The sequence below is a fragment of the Anabrus simplex genome, chromosome 9, assembly GCF_040414725.1.
Source record: "Anabrus simplex isolate iqAnaSimp1 chromosome 9, ASM4041472v1, whole genome shotgun sequence".
Taxonomy (NCBI): Eukaryota; Metazoa; Arthropoda; class Insecta; order Orthoptera; family Tettigoniidae; genus Anabrus; species Anabrus simplex.
The window spans coordinates 12,587,957-12,603,402 of record NC_090273.1 but is presented as its reverse complement, the minus strand read 5'-3'; the positions used below and the strand labels follow the sequence as shown (position 1 = coordinate 12,603,402).

The window sequence follows — 15,446 nt, the reverse complement described above, 5'->3', positions numbered from 1 at the left end:
AAAGGGCATAGTTTCTGCCCTGGAAGTCTCCACTACTTGACCCTCTCCACGCCGAAAAAAGACGAAGAGCGTTCACGAATTACGGCTGTCTGCGGCTTGGTCATTCCAGCTCTGGAACTTCGGACTGTTACAGACTTCACACCAAAGAGCTCTATCAACGTCGATAAACCTTCGACTTTCGTCCTTCAAATAAGATAAATACATCTATAGACAACCGAATGCTTTTTCCTTGCTCCCACAATTACGTAAGGAAGACTTATCTTATCATAACACATTCGACTTTCACTCCTTCAGCCAGTTAAATAGACTATACGCAGCTGAACAGCCATTTAAGAGATCTGTTGTCTTATCACAACATACGATATTGACATCTGTAACACTGTATCAGCTTTGCTTTTTCTTATCATCTTCAAGGAGGCACATTTCTGTTTCATTATAAAGACTGAGCTGTTTACTGCCCTACCCCAACAAGTTTTTCAACGCTCCGGAAAGTATATTCATGTGAACTTATGACATGCAGCTTGATACTGCAATTTTAGCCAAGGGCATTCTAATATTTTGTATGTTTAGACTGACACCTATAATGATATCCTCTTTTTATGGCTTGTAAGAGCAATCAGGATCCTGATTTTTCACCATACAGGTTTGAATTTGAGGCTGATGATGCCCTTAATATGGGCGAAACATGTCCCTTAACATTTTATAATAATTTTTAATTTCTAAAAAGATCTCTTTGTATTGAATAGGTGGATATATAAATAAACACTTGTAACATACTTTGTATTTACGTACATTTCAATACGGACCTAACATGAGAATTATAACATGTAGTGTAGTCCTGTTCGTTAAAAAGTGAGAAAATGTGTGGTGTTTCATTTGATCGAGTACTTCATATGAAATCATTGCTTTTAATCGTGCGATTCTTACTGACATCATTGTAATGTATGTTTATTTCAGTTGGGAAAACCACTAAAACAGTCTCTCTCAGGATGTAAGAAGGCAGGTGGAGAGCGAGTGTCTACCATTATAATGAAAACTCCCCAACCTGATTGTGACTGATTGTATGCAAGCGGGTCTACCACTACAGTGAAAATTCCCTAACTTTTTTTTTGCTACTTGCTTTACGTCGCACCGACACAGATAGGTCTTATGGCGGCAATGGGATAGGAAGGGCTTAGGAATGGGAAGGAAGCGGTCGTGGCCTTAATTAAGGTATAGCCCCAGCATTTGCCTGGTGTTAAAATGGGAAACCACGGAAAACCATCTTCAGGGCTGCTGACAGTGGGGTTCGAACCCACTATCTCCCGGATGCAAAAATTCTCTTACTCAGTCTTCAAATGAGAAAAGATGTTTGGTGACTTTCCCGTCGCGTTTCTAGGGTAACGTTAAGAGCTATGCAATTTAATTCAATCTTGCTCACAGCGTGTACACTAGAATTCCGTATACAATGTAAAATTCCGTAGCGAAATACGGGTACATCAGCTAGTATGTATATATATATATATATATATATATATATATATATATAAAATAAGAGTTTTGTATGTACATTGTTCAGAATTTAAAAAGAACGGTATTTCAGTATCAGCCATGTCCTCGCAAACAAGGAAATGAACTTTTTAATTTTCCGTCATGTCTGTCTGTCCATCTGTATGCACACGCATCACGAGAAAATGGCTGATGAGAATTCAATGAAAATCTGTATGTAAAGTTGGGGAATGAGGCACTACAATCCAGGCTATACATAATTTCATTCACGCTGAGTCAAATGGTAGTTGAAGTGAAAGTCTACAATTCAAGTCGCAAAAATCTATGTTATCAGTGGTCCTGTCGATCAATACTACATAACTGAAGTTATATAGAATTTTATTTCTGATAATTTATGTCTTATACATGTTCACCGTACGGCTATAACAGAGATATTGAAGAATTTCGATTTTTGTTGAGACTCATAACATGTAATTTTGTTGCTAAGTCATATCAATGCCAAGCCATGAGAAAATGGGTGAACAGAATTCAATGAAAATCTACACGTAAAGTATAGTATAAAGCTCTACAGTATAAGCTATAAATAACTTTATTCACGCTGAATGAAATGGTAGTTTAGGGGAAGGCACCTAAAATTTAATTTTTAAATACCTATGTTATTATGCATTTTAAAAAAAATCTTATTCACAACGTGTATATGAAATCATCTAGAATTCTGTAATGAAGTACTGGTGCACCAGCTAGTATACACTAACGTAAGTCACTGTCTTGAGGATGTAATACAACACTTGAAAATTCTTATGATCTGTTGGTATACTTCAATAAATATAAATCACTGTCTTGAAGATCTATTAATAATTTGTTGATCACTTTTCCACTTGCTTTTAATTTTATACAAAGCTTTTGGCACACAATCTAGTGATTAGAAATTCTATACTATCATCTTTCGTACCCTGCTGACCAACATTCTGATGGTGAACATTTTTTTTTCTACCAACAGGACTCAAACCAACTAACCACGGTGTCAGACCTTAAAGACTCTACTCTTTAAAGATCATGGTCACCAGACGGCATACAGAAAAGCAATGAGAATACGGAAAAGAAATTGTGACGACATTCCTCGATTCAGAAAAAGCATGCGATAGCGTCCTCAGAGTAACGGTATCGAAAAGTCATGTTAACCACAATGGACTTGGAAAATAAATGACCGAAAATGTTCAAGCAATGTGGAACAATAATTATTACAGCACAGTCCACACTCCAGTGGGTAGGACATAATGGTTTCAGAATGTAACTGAATTGAGACAGGGAAGTGTACTGTCACCACTGTAGTTCATAACGGTAATGAATGAAATTGTGAAGGTAAAATATGGAGACAGGGAGCTGAAGGTGATAAGGGAAGACGTATACTACGCGAACCTTTTCTTGAGCCCTAGTTCCCATTCAGCACTATGGAGTTCAGGGCTCAAGAAAAGGTTTGCATACTATACAAGTTCGAGTCAGTATAATGGTATTTATGGGACTACAGGAGAAAGAGAAGGGAACAGTACTGTAAAAATTGGGTGACAAGACCTAGAAATTGTTAGAAAGCTCCAAGTATTTGAGAAGTGAACAGATGCAGGATTGGAGATGGAGATCAGTACAAGAATACAACAGTGAAATCCATTTTATCAGAGTATGAGGAATTTCAGCTGAAAGAAGGAACTGGTAAAAGGAAACTGATGATTAATAAAATATTCCCTGAAATGTTAAATTTACAGACTTCCTAACATGAAAAGCATTAACATTTTGTGTTATTTAAATGTAAATAAACTGTATTTTCACATGGTAGGAAAGGAAGAAGCACTTGTGCTGTGAAAGTACAATGTTCATTATTGATTGTTACACAGAAATTTCTACAACAAATATTTGAATTTAATTTCAGTAATCTTCTTACTTATCAGGTTTTGGTACACGAACATCTACGCTGAGTACCACTCCGTCCTCCCCTGAACTGAGAAACACATGTGGAGTTTCTGGCATTATTGCAAGCTTGTGAGCAGGCCCTCGGTGTTGAGCCAAGCGCCGCGTCGATCGACATACTCCAGTCGTAGATAGTTCTCCGAGGCGAATCTGACCATCTCGGCCACATGACACTACGTGAGTGTCTCCAGTTAGAGGCAGGAATTTAACCTACAAACCAAAAGTCAACATCTTTAAGTACTGTTCAGTTATAAGGCAATATTCTAAGAGGAGATGATACTGAACAATAATTCATCAGAAACAATTTTACTGTCTTCCTTCATGAGCAACATCCAACATTTCAACAATCACCAAGCAAAAACGACTTAATTGCTTAAAATATTTTGGCTGAGACATCATCAACCAACTGGAATCTGAAAAAGAATAGAGACAGCAAGAACAAATTCTTAAAAGAATGCATAAGTATTGTACTCTTGCTACTAAAAGCAACTGCAATCATCCACATTGAAGCATTTTATATAATGGCTTCACAGGAAAATACTTAGTATTCTATGGACAGCTTGAATAATAATAATAATAATAATAATAATAATAATAATAATAATAATAATAATAATAATAATAATAATAATAATAATAATAATAATCATCATCATCATCATCATCATCATCATGATCATGATCATTTGGCCTCAGCTACCGCATGTGCAGGCATTCTGATTTGACGCTATCAAAGCTGCCTGCACTGTCTATCCCCCGTCCCATAGCATTTTTCAAGTACCCGGCGCTTACTGAAAATCTGATCCTGACAACCACACGGGTTTTCATCCAAGTTACCTTATTAACATTCAATGCTATCCTATTAGTCTACGATGTTACTTGATCCCAGCCTTCCCACTATACTTCACCATTCCAGGTCTGGAATTCCTGTGCTTTATGACAACGTACTTTATTTACAATCCTTTCCAATTCCTCGAGCAAAATTTCACTGTTGTTGTCGTCCTCCGCCCCTTGAAGCGCATTGTTCAGGACTTAAAAGACAATGTTTTGTACTTTGATGCGATTTTTGTCTGTTGCATAGATTTATCAAGGAAGGTTTAGGTGTATGAAATATTAGTCTATAACAAGAGGAAGTCAAGCTATGGTGATTTTAAGCAAGTAAATGAGAAAAAAAGCCATCTGAGCACTTTCCTGACTTATGCTGCCTAATCCATCAACAATAGACCTCAAGTATACGTGGAAGAATTGATGAGCTCTATAAAAAAAAAAAAGAGTAGGGAATTAGACTTACCTATCTGTAAACGGTAAATCTCAAGAAATATTTTTATATTACAACTTGCAGTAAAAAAATATGAACATTAAAATACATACATTCATTATCATTATAGACTGATAACAGTCTTGAAGCGTTCAGTCTGCAAGCCTCTGAGAATTTACTAAACGTCGCCACAATCCTCGATTTGCAACTAGTGTTGTGGCTTCATTTAGTTCTATACCTCTTATCTTTAAATCGTTAGAAACAGTCTAACCATCGTCGTCTTGGTCTCCCTCTACTTCTCTTACCCTCCATAACAGAGTCCATTATTCTCCTAGGTAACCTATCCTCCTCCATTCGCCTCACATGACCCCACCACTGAAGCCAGTTTATGCGTACAGCTTCATCCATCGAGTTCATTCCTAAATTAGCCTTTATCTCCTCATTCCGAGTACCCTCCTGCCATTGTTCCCACCTGTTTGTACCAGCAATCATTCTTGCTACTTTCATGTCTGTTACTTCTAACTTATGAATAAGATATCCCGAATCCACCCAGCTTTCGCTCGCGTAAAGCAAAGTTGGTCTGAAAACAGACCGATGTAAAGATAGTTTCGTCTGGGAGCCGACTTCCTTCTTACAGAATACTGCTGATCGGAACTGCGAGCTCACTGCATTAGCTTTACTACACCTTGATTCAATCTCACTTACTATATTGCCATCCTGGGAGAACACACAACCTAAATACTTGAAATTATCGACCTGTTCTAGCTTTGTATCACCAATCTGACATTCAATTCTGTTGAATTTCTTACCTACTGACATCAATTTAGTCTTCGAGAGGCTAATTTTCATACCATACTCATTGCACCTATTTTCAAGTTCCAAGATATTAGACTGCAGGCTTTCGACACAGTCTGCCAAAAAGACCAAGTCGTCAGCATAGGCCAAACTGCTTACTACATTTCCACCTACCTGAATCCCTCCCTGCCATTTTACACCTTTCAGCAGATGATCCATGTAAACTACAAACAGCAAAGGTGAAAGATTACAGCCTTGTCTAACCCCTGTAAGTACCCTGAACCCAGTGGCGGTGGGTCCTTAGGGGCACAGGGGCACGTGCCCTGTCAAGTTTTTGCACTCAGAATTTCAATAAATAATTTATAATTTAGTTGGGCTACAGCCGAACAACAGAATTATTTCTACAAATATTATCACGACAAAATGTTATATTCTTAACAGGATTAGAGATTTTTGTAGGTATTTAAACCCACCATGTCTTTAAGCACGAAGAGAGGATACCTTTTGTATTTAAAGAGACAAGCTGTCGCTGTCAGCGCAACAATGACGGCAGGAGCCTTGGCGAGGCGAGTGGTAGGCGAACTGTGCAGCTCTGGGCACTAGACTGTCTTGTGCCCAAACAACGTGCCTGCGCATTAGAACACAGTATTTTAACATGGTGAACGTCCATGACAGCTGAGGGCTTGTGTGGGGAGGGCGACGGGGGGGGGCTTCTGGTTGGGCACTCAGAGCATCGAGGCCTTCTGCAGCGCATCCGCATAGAGCAAATAACAGATCACGAGAAACATCCACGCTTTGCAAGCATCAGTGTAGCCAATTCACCAATTCTGTAACTAAAGTAAATCTAATCATATTTTAGTCTTGTTTATTTAAGAAAAAGCGTTCATATCACTCCTGCAGGGATTTAGTTGTTTTCAGATGTTTGAATTATTAAAATAAGTTATCTTACATGAGGTTACCGTGTTTCTATATCTGATATCAGATAACCAAGTGACCAATAATTAGCAACAGTAACATTTTGTTCCGACACTTACACGCGTTCTCTTTTGCTCGAGGTGCTACTGATAAGTTAGTTACAATAACACTGGGTGTGACGTGAATTCTCTTCAGTGTTATATTTTGTGTATTTGTGTGCTTGTTTATTTCAAAATGAATGAAGACAGTGAGTTAATTGGTAAGCAATTAAATTTTGAGACCAGAGTTCGTGCCAAACGTTTAGGACCACCGCGACCTGATATTATTATTGTGCAGCAGACGGAAGGAAAAAACAGGAATTTCAACAGAAAATTTAAGTGGTATGTATGCTAAAGCGAAATGGTTATGTGGATGCGAAGAGAGAAATTAATTTTTTTGCTTTTCTTGCATTCTATTCGGCGGTGACAATGCGTGGAGCACAACAGGTGTCAAAGATTTAAAGCATTTGAATGAAAACCTGAAAAAACACAGTGAATCGAAAAAACATTTAAACAACGAAATGGATCTCGCACTTTTAGGTGAGCTGGACATAAGGATGCAACTTGATAGTGGGTACAGATTTTCACTTCGTAAACAGCATGAACAGGTCGACAGAAATAGATATATTTTATCTCGTCTGATTGATTGTGTGAAATTCTGCGGTGTGTTTGAACTTGCGCTCCGCGGTCATGATGAATCAACCGATTCAAACAATCCTGGAATATTTCGCGGTTTAGTTGACTTTGTAGCTAGCTTGGATATCGCAATGAAGGAGCATTTAGAATCTGCAACAGTTTTTAAGGGTACGTCAAAGACGATACAGAACGATATACTAGATGCAATGCTCGAAGTATGTCATACTTTTATAATGAAAGAAATTAGTGCTGCTAATTACTTAGCCATCCAAGCAGATGAAACAACCGACAATGCAACGAAAATGCAGGTGGTGCTTATATTTCGCTATCATATAAATGGCGAAATACATGAGCGGTTTTGGGGTTTCTTTCTGGCATCCAGTCATGCAGCTGAAGGTATAAGCTCTATGATTTTTAGTGAACTAAGTAAGTTGGGTATTGACAAAACCCCTGAAAAACTAATTTGTCAAACATTTGATGGGGCTAGTGTAATGAGCGGTGCGCAGACTGGTGTAGAAGCATGCATAAAGGAAGTATATAATGACGCTAATTTTGTTCATTGTTATGCTCATGTAGGAAATTTGATTATGAAGAAAGCCACGTCCGATATAAAAGAAGTGAAGATATTTTTCAGTGATATTCAGGGAATATCCTCCTTTTTCAGTCGTTGTAGTAAACGCACCGAACTACTAGATACAGTTGTAATGCGCCGTTTGCCGAAAGCAGCTCCAACGCGTTGGAACTTTCAGACCCGCATTGTCAATACAGTGTTTGAAAACAGAGAAGTCCTGATTGAATGCTTCCAAACAATATGCGAAATAGAGACAGATCAAAACACTGTAGGACAAAGCTTCTGGATTTATAAGATTACTGAAAGACGCTGACTTCATATATTGGCTGAATTTCTTCCATAGAGTTATGCCCCATGTTGATATATTGTTTTCCCAAATTCATATGCGTAATATTGACCCTGTCTTGGTATCTGAATTCCTAGCAAACTTTGTTCGTAACATCAGAAGCATTCGCTCTGATTTAGAGGAAACTGATGACTACGAAGCTCCAGTTCCTCCTAAGCGGCAGCGAACTTTCCAGCAACGAAAACGTATCGCTGCTTTGGAAACATGTGATACCATTTTATTACATGCAGAAGAAAGATTTAGCTTCACAGGCCATTTAGCAGCTGCCAACCTTTTCCGGGTATCAAGTTTTGGAGAATTTTGTACTCGCTTTCCGGAAAAAGATTTCACGTCAACCGTAAACACGTACCCGAAAGTGAACAAAGCCAGGCTCAGAACCGAACTTGAAGTGTTATATTCCAGGGTAGACGTGCATGCGGCTGCTGATGGTGCTGCGGCGCTTTTGCAACTTTGCGCAACAATATGCAAGACACGTTCAATGAATGCGTTACGTTACTGAGCATCATTGTTACAATCCCGATGTCGACAGTGGAAAGTGAAAGATGTTTCTCTACTCTAAATCGAATAAAGACCTTCTTGAGGAATACGATGAGCCAAGACAGACTAACGGCCCTGGCGATGCTTTCAATTGAAATTAAAATGGTACGTTCGATTCCCGACTTCAACCAGCGAGTTATCGAAGTATTTGCTCAAGCAAAGGATCGAAGAATGCACTTCAACTATAAATAAGAAGGTTACTGTATTCATTATTAATTGACTTATAGGGGAACAGGTTATAAATGAAATGTGGATCAGCTTATCCCTGGCCATTTAGCTCAGTGAAATAACACTTGACCGGAAATGGAGAGGTCACGGGTTCGTGTCCCGTTTCCTTTGACCCCACCTTTCACTGTCTTTTTCCTTGGTGTTAATATCTAACTGGCACCATCTGTAAACAGGATAACCTGATCTACAAGTCAGTTGTTAGTGTATTTATTCACATGCGCATTACAGGCCCCGATTTACAAATGGGCGGACTGGGCATTTGCCCAGGGCGCCAGTTTTTGAGGGACGGCGGACGGCGGATCGAGTAATTATAGGACTGCGTGAATTACGTCTTAAATTCATTTCCCTCAAATTACTTTTACATTCCACAAATTATTCCAATTATTTGATTAGACTATATAAAACACTTTAACCTATTCTAACTTTTAAACCTGAATTTAATCTATATATTTAAGTTTTATGAAGAAAACGTGTCTTATTTCTAAAATTATTTACTTACATACAAACTATCAAACTGAACCAATGGTTTTTTAAAATAAAAATAAAAACAGCCTCATTCTTATTTGGCTGTTATCTTTGTTTGGCTTGATAAGTTTAATTATGAGAACTGTATTTGCATAATGTGCTGTTTTAAAACTCATAAACTTGAAAACTGTAATATTTACTTTGTAAACAATTATTTTTTAGAGGAACAGGAAAACGAGCAGAGGGGCGGGCGGCTAAATATTGTTTGCCCAGGGCGCTAACTATTTGAAATCGGGGCCTAGCGCATTAGTGTTATATTTTGCTAGTTGTTTTACGTCGCACCGACACAGATAGGTCTGACGGCGACGATGGGACAGGAAAGGGCTAGGAGTGGGAAGGAAGCGGCCGTGGCCTTAATTAAGGTACAGCCCTAGCATTTGCCTGGTGTGAAAATGGGAAACCACGGAAAACCATTTTCGGGACTGCCGACAGTGGGGTTCGAACCTACTATCTCCCGAATACTGGATACTGGCCGCACTTAAGCGACTGCAGCTATCGAGCTCGGTGTTATATTTTGCAACCGATACCTTAAGTTTCTACTTGACTGTCCATATTATTTTATAAGTTGTGCCCCGCCGGATAATTTGGCCACGGGCCGCCACTGCCTGAACCAAGAACTCATTCTACCATCAATTCTCACTGAAGCCTAATTGTCAACATAAATGCCTTTGATTGATTTTAATAATCTACCTTTAATTCCATAGTCCCCCAGAATAGCGAAAATCTTTTCCCTAGGTACCCTGTCATATGCTTTCTCTAGATCTACGAAACATAAACACAACTGCCTATTCCTCTCGAAGCATTTTTCAATTGCCTGGCGCATACTGAAAATCAGATCCTGACAGCCTCTTTGTGGTCTGAAACCACACTGGTTTTCATCCACCTTCGTCTCAACGACTGATCGCACCCTCCCTTCCAAGATGCCAGTGAATACTTTGCCTGGTATACTAATCGATGAGATACCTCGATAGTTGTTGCAATCCTTCCTGTTCCCTTGCTTATAGATAGGTGCAATTACTGCTTTTGTTCAATCTGAAGGTACCTTACCAAAACTCCATGCCAATTTTACTACTCTATGAAGCCATTTCATCCCTCTTCCCACTATACTTCACCATTTCAGGTCTAATTTCATCTATTTCTGCTGCCTTGTGACAATGGAGTTTATTTACCATCCTTTCCACTTCCTCAAGCACAATTTCACCAACATCATTTTCCTCCTCATGAGCTTGGCTGTTTGCAACACCACCAGGGTGATTTCCTTTTACATTGAGAAGATGTTCAAAATATTCCCTCCACCTCTCCAGTGATTCCCTGGGATCTATTACGAGTTCACCCGAATTACACAAAACACTGTTCATTTCCTTTTTCCCTCCCTTCCTAAGATTCTTTATTACTGTCCAGAAAGGTTTCCCTGCTGCTTGACCTAGCCTTTCCAGGTTATTACCAAAATCTTCCCATGACTTCTTTTTGGATTTAACAACTATTTGTTTCGCTCTGTTTCTTTCATCTACGTACAAATCCCTGTCTGCCTCGGCCCTTGTTTGGCGCGATTTCTGATAAGCCTTCTTTTTACGTTTACAGGCTGCTCTCACTTCTTCATTCCACCAAGATGTTCGCCTTTTCCCATCTTTACACACAGTTGTTCCTATGCATTCCCTTGCTGTTTCTACTACAGCATCCCTGTATGCCACCCATTCACTTTCTATATCCTGAACCTGCTTTCAGTGATCATATCCATGTACTTCTGTCTAATTTCCTCGTCCTGGAGATTTTCTACCCTTATTCGTTTGCAGACAGATTTCACTTTCTCTACCCTACGCCTAGAGATACTTAGTTCACTACAGATCAAATAGTGGTCTGTATCATCAAAAAATCTGCGAAAAGCTTGTACATTCCTTACAAATTTCCTGAATTCAAAGTCTGTTAAGATATAGTCTATTATGAATCTGGTACCCCTAGCCTCCCATGTGTAGCAGTGAATAGCCTTATGCTTGAAGAATGTATTCGTAACAGCTAAACCCATACTAGCACAGAAGTCCAGCAAATGCTTCCCATTCCCATTAGCTTCCATATCTTCCCCACATTTACCAATCACCCTTTCGTATCCTTCAGTTCTATTCCCAACTCTCGCATTGAAATCGCCCATTAGCAGTATTCTATCCTTGCTGTTGACCCTGACCACGATGTCACTCAATGCTTCATAAAACTTGTCAACTTCATCCTCATCTGCAACCTTACATGGTGAATACACGGACACAATTCTTGTCCTAATTCCTCCAACTGACAAATCTACCCACATCATTCACTCATTTACGTGCCTAACAGAAACTATGTTGCGTGCAATGGTATTCCTGATAAAGAGCCCTACTCCAGTCTCTGCCCTTCCCTTTCTAACACCCGTCAAGTACACTTTATCACATTTTAAACATTTTAAGCAACATTAAAATTAGAAACAATAATTTGAGATTGATCACACTATCCTTATCACAGGCTGATTCCAGTGAATAGTCCACCCAAGTAGAGAAAAGTAAAGTTTAAAATAAAACTAAACAATTTGTTTTATGATAGAAAAAACATGACATTTTATTAATTTTATGATATATAATAATTTATTGAGGTCTTTCAGTTTTTAACTGTGTGCGTAATAGAATCTTTATGTAGAGGCTGAATTCATTTGATATTTCTCAATAGTTTTAGGAATTCCTGTTTAGTATGATGAAAAGTTATGAAAATAATTAAAGTAAATGTTAATTCTAATGCTCTTTCACTTCTCAGTAAATTACTTATTTAGGTTATTAACAGTTTATACAAGGTGTAATAAAGCAACGAGAAAGGTATAAAAGTTTTTGTAGATAAGCAGTGTGTGGCTCAACTTGAATGAAACTTTGTATGCAAAGTCAATACTGTACACCCTTTCAAGCCGCTATATCATTCGGTTAAAATTTCAAATGGATTAATACAAAGCTGATAGTAAAATACGTCGTGTGTTTACGGTATTCTTGCGACCAGCCGACCAGGAAGTTCCACGCTGCGCACGGGATCCAGTTTCTGCGTCATACTCACTCGTAAAGGACGTATTTTAGAATAGCAATCGGTGTTCACACTAAGGTGATATGTAATAATGCCGCTCACTCACAAGGAACATTGTAAATTGTATCACGAGAAGAAAGATGACACCTGCCCAGTTACGCATACGCCGCCAACAGGTACAAGAACCGGTGAAGAAATTCAGAGCTCAGAAAAAACTTCAGGGCTTATCAACAGTTACTTCCTATTCTACAAGTCCAACAACACAACCATCAACATCAATTGCAGAGCCGAGTACGCCAACGTCTGGTTATAAATGCAAACAAACACTGGGGAAAGCTGTAAAGCGTTCGGAGCACGCTTTACCAGTGAGTCCGCGGAAGAAACGGCATGTTGTTTCTGCACTGAGTGTAAAATTTGATGTAAGTTCATCTACCTCCGGCAAGCGCAGGAAGTCTTCACTTCCAAATCAAGAAGTTCTAATATTTCTCAATCCAGATGATATCAGCTGGCTATCTCCTCGAGCAAGAGCTTTTATCTCCGTAAAGGACAGTTCTGGACAAAAATTAAAAGAAAAAAATTCATGTGCGTCACAATGCAAGACATACAAAGTTTTTAAACAAGAATACCTTCTTTTTGTGGACTTCGACCAAAGTACATTCCTGTGCACTACCAGCAACACATATTATGTGGAGCCATTCAAACATACACAGTTCAGGCAAGAAAATATTATTCTGAAACTACCACCACACTCTCCCTACATCCAGACTACAAGATCGAAGCCGATGACAAAAGTCCACCCCGTGATACGGCTTTTAAAGTAGGTGACTTTGTACTTGGAAAATACAGCGGAAAGAAACATTCAAAATATTACGTTTGTACCATAACTGAAAGTAATGGTGATATTTATTTTGTAACCAATTTTCGCAAGTGCAATGATGAAGCTGAACTGTTTTGTGAACCACCGACGAAAGACGAGTGCTTTTTAAATGTACGTGAAATCGAAAGAAAATTACCGCTGACTCATAGGAAATGGTATTTTGACAAGTCTATACCAGAATCAGAATGAACAAAAAAAAATTTCCTTTTTTTTTTTTTTTTTTTAACCTGACCAAGCTTTCATTCAAACTGTAGGCTATTTTAAGCGTTGAATGTTCAGTTATTTTTAAATATTTTAGTTCATTTTATATTCACTGTTATTAGAGTTAAATAAATGTGTAACAATTCATAAACACACTTCTTTATTAAATAGGCCACGTCAGTACCAGTATCTGTAGTCATGTACATTATTATTATTATTATTATTATTATTATTATGAGGAATGAAGCTTGTAGTTTTATATGACCGATAATCTCGGTATCATTAAGAGCCTGCAACATTGTTCCACTTACAGCACGGGTTCGACTGAACCCCGCAAGAACCACACTGTTCACTTCTTTGTACAGGTACGAACGTCTTTTCTTAATGCTTTTATTCACATTTACCCCCATCCCTATTCCTTTCAGTAATGGTTACAATTTGCAATAAACTTTGAACTTTTTCTGCACTTGCACCAGTTTCCTCTACCACATTTGGATCTCATCTTCTTTTATTAAGAAATTCATTCTTCCAGTGAAATAATATTCTTACACACACTCATCCAGTGATAACAATCAGGCATTCCAGGAATAGTGCATGAAGGGGTGTACATGAATGTATAATACCGCAAGGTAATTATATTATTCACAGTTTTCTGGTTGTCTGAAAGGGGATAATGTGTTGATATATGACCAAAATTCATGTTTGTGGATCAGAAAAGAAAAAGAAAAAAATTGGGGGGAGGGTCATCTTAAGGAAGGTGAAAATACATTGGTCTTATGAGAATATCATTCCGTGCCAGATTAAAGTGGTCAAGGGGGCTGTTGGCTTAAAGGGGTAGTCATCTGGAGAAGTTTTGCTGTATAGAGAAACAGGTTAGATAACTGTTAAAAGAATAACGTACCTGGAATACATTGCTTCGATGTCCACTGTCATAATTAACAAGGTACTTCCCAAGAGGCCAGTCCCAGATCACTATGCTAAGATCATCTGACCCGCTGGCCAGTAGAGTGCCAGACGAGTTGAAGTGAAGAGCGTTGACACAACCGTGATGTGCATCCAGTTTGTACATAAGCTCTAGGCGTTGGACGGCATGTAGGGATCCGTAACATCTCTGTTGAAACAGATCTGGACCTTGAAGACGATTACTGACTCCTTTCTCCCTGAAAGATCAACCATAATTTTCAATGTAGACTCAGAGTAACAAATTATGTCTAGTTGAGTGTAGAATATTTCAATTCATTCTCAACAAGGAGCAGGTCTGAACCACTCTCTCCAAGTAAACAGATGAGCACTATTGCAAAATTTGAGGGTTTTTCTTATCTATCTGATGACACTTTTGCTAGTGATGGTTGTAAGCCATTATAAAAACAAGGTGGAGAAACTTTTCACTCTAGATAGAAAATACAGCAAAACACAAAACAAAGCCAACTCTGTACAAACCTATTTGCAACATCGGCACTAAGTGAGAGAGAGCGGTTAGCTCTACATCCAGCCACCTTTGCCCTCAGGAATTAACCTGGTACTCATTTTTACGATTCAGGTCTACTTGCATCATTTCCCAATTGCACTGGCTTGTGCAGAAGAGTCACCATGCACATCACAGATGAACTCAATTTCACAAAGTATTGGTCACTATTTCAGTCATGGTGGATCATGAGGAAAGAAAGTCATTACACTTCAGTTAAATAAATGAGAGAAGTTAAGATATAAACTTCCAATTACAGGTTTTATGAGGATAATAATAATAATAATAATAATAATGCTAGACCTATTTGCTTTATGTTCCACTAACTACTTTTACGGTTTTCTGAGACGACGAGGTGCTGGAATTTAGAGTTCTTTAACGTGCCAGAAAACCTACCAACACCATATATGAGCATCTTCAAACACCACCGGGCTGCGCCAGGATCAAACCTGCCAAGTTCGGGTCAGAAGGCCAGCACCTCAACAGACTGAGCCACTCAGCCCAGCAGGTCTAATAGTGTACAAGCTAGGAAAAAGTTCAGCATTTCCAATGCATGATGCTGGTGAAAGAGAAA

General features: G+C 38.6%; 1 protein-coding gene across 1 annotated transcript in view; it reads right to left on the bottom strand.

The window, feature by feature from the left end:
- The window catches only part of LOC136881086 (DDB1- and CUL4-associated factor 8), a 128,610-nt gene that overhangs the window by 90,201 nt on the left and 22,963 nt on the right, over nucleotides 1-15,446 (bottom strand). The window contains exons 2-3 of the mRNA XM_067153705.2: nucleotides 14,309-14,567; nucleotides 3,425-3,660 (exon numbers count right to left, since the gene is read on the bottom strand). Of these exons, the coding sequence (XP_067009806.2) occupies nucleotides 3,425-3,660; nucleotides 14,309-14,567 (495 nt within the window). The remainder of the gene's footprint in view (nucleotides 1-3,424; nucleotides 3,661-14,308; nucleotides 14,568-15,446) is intronic.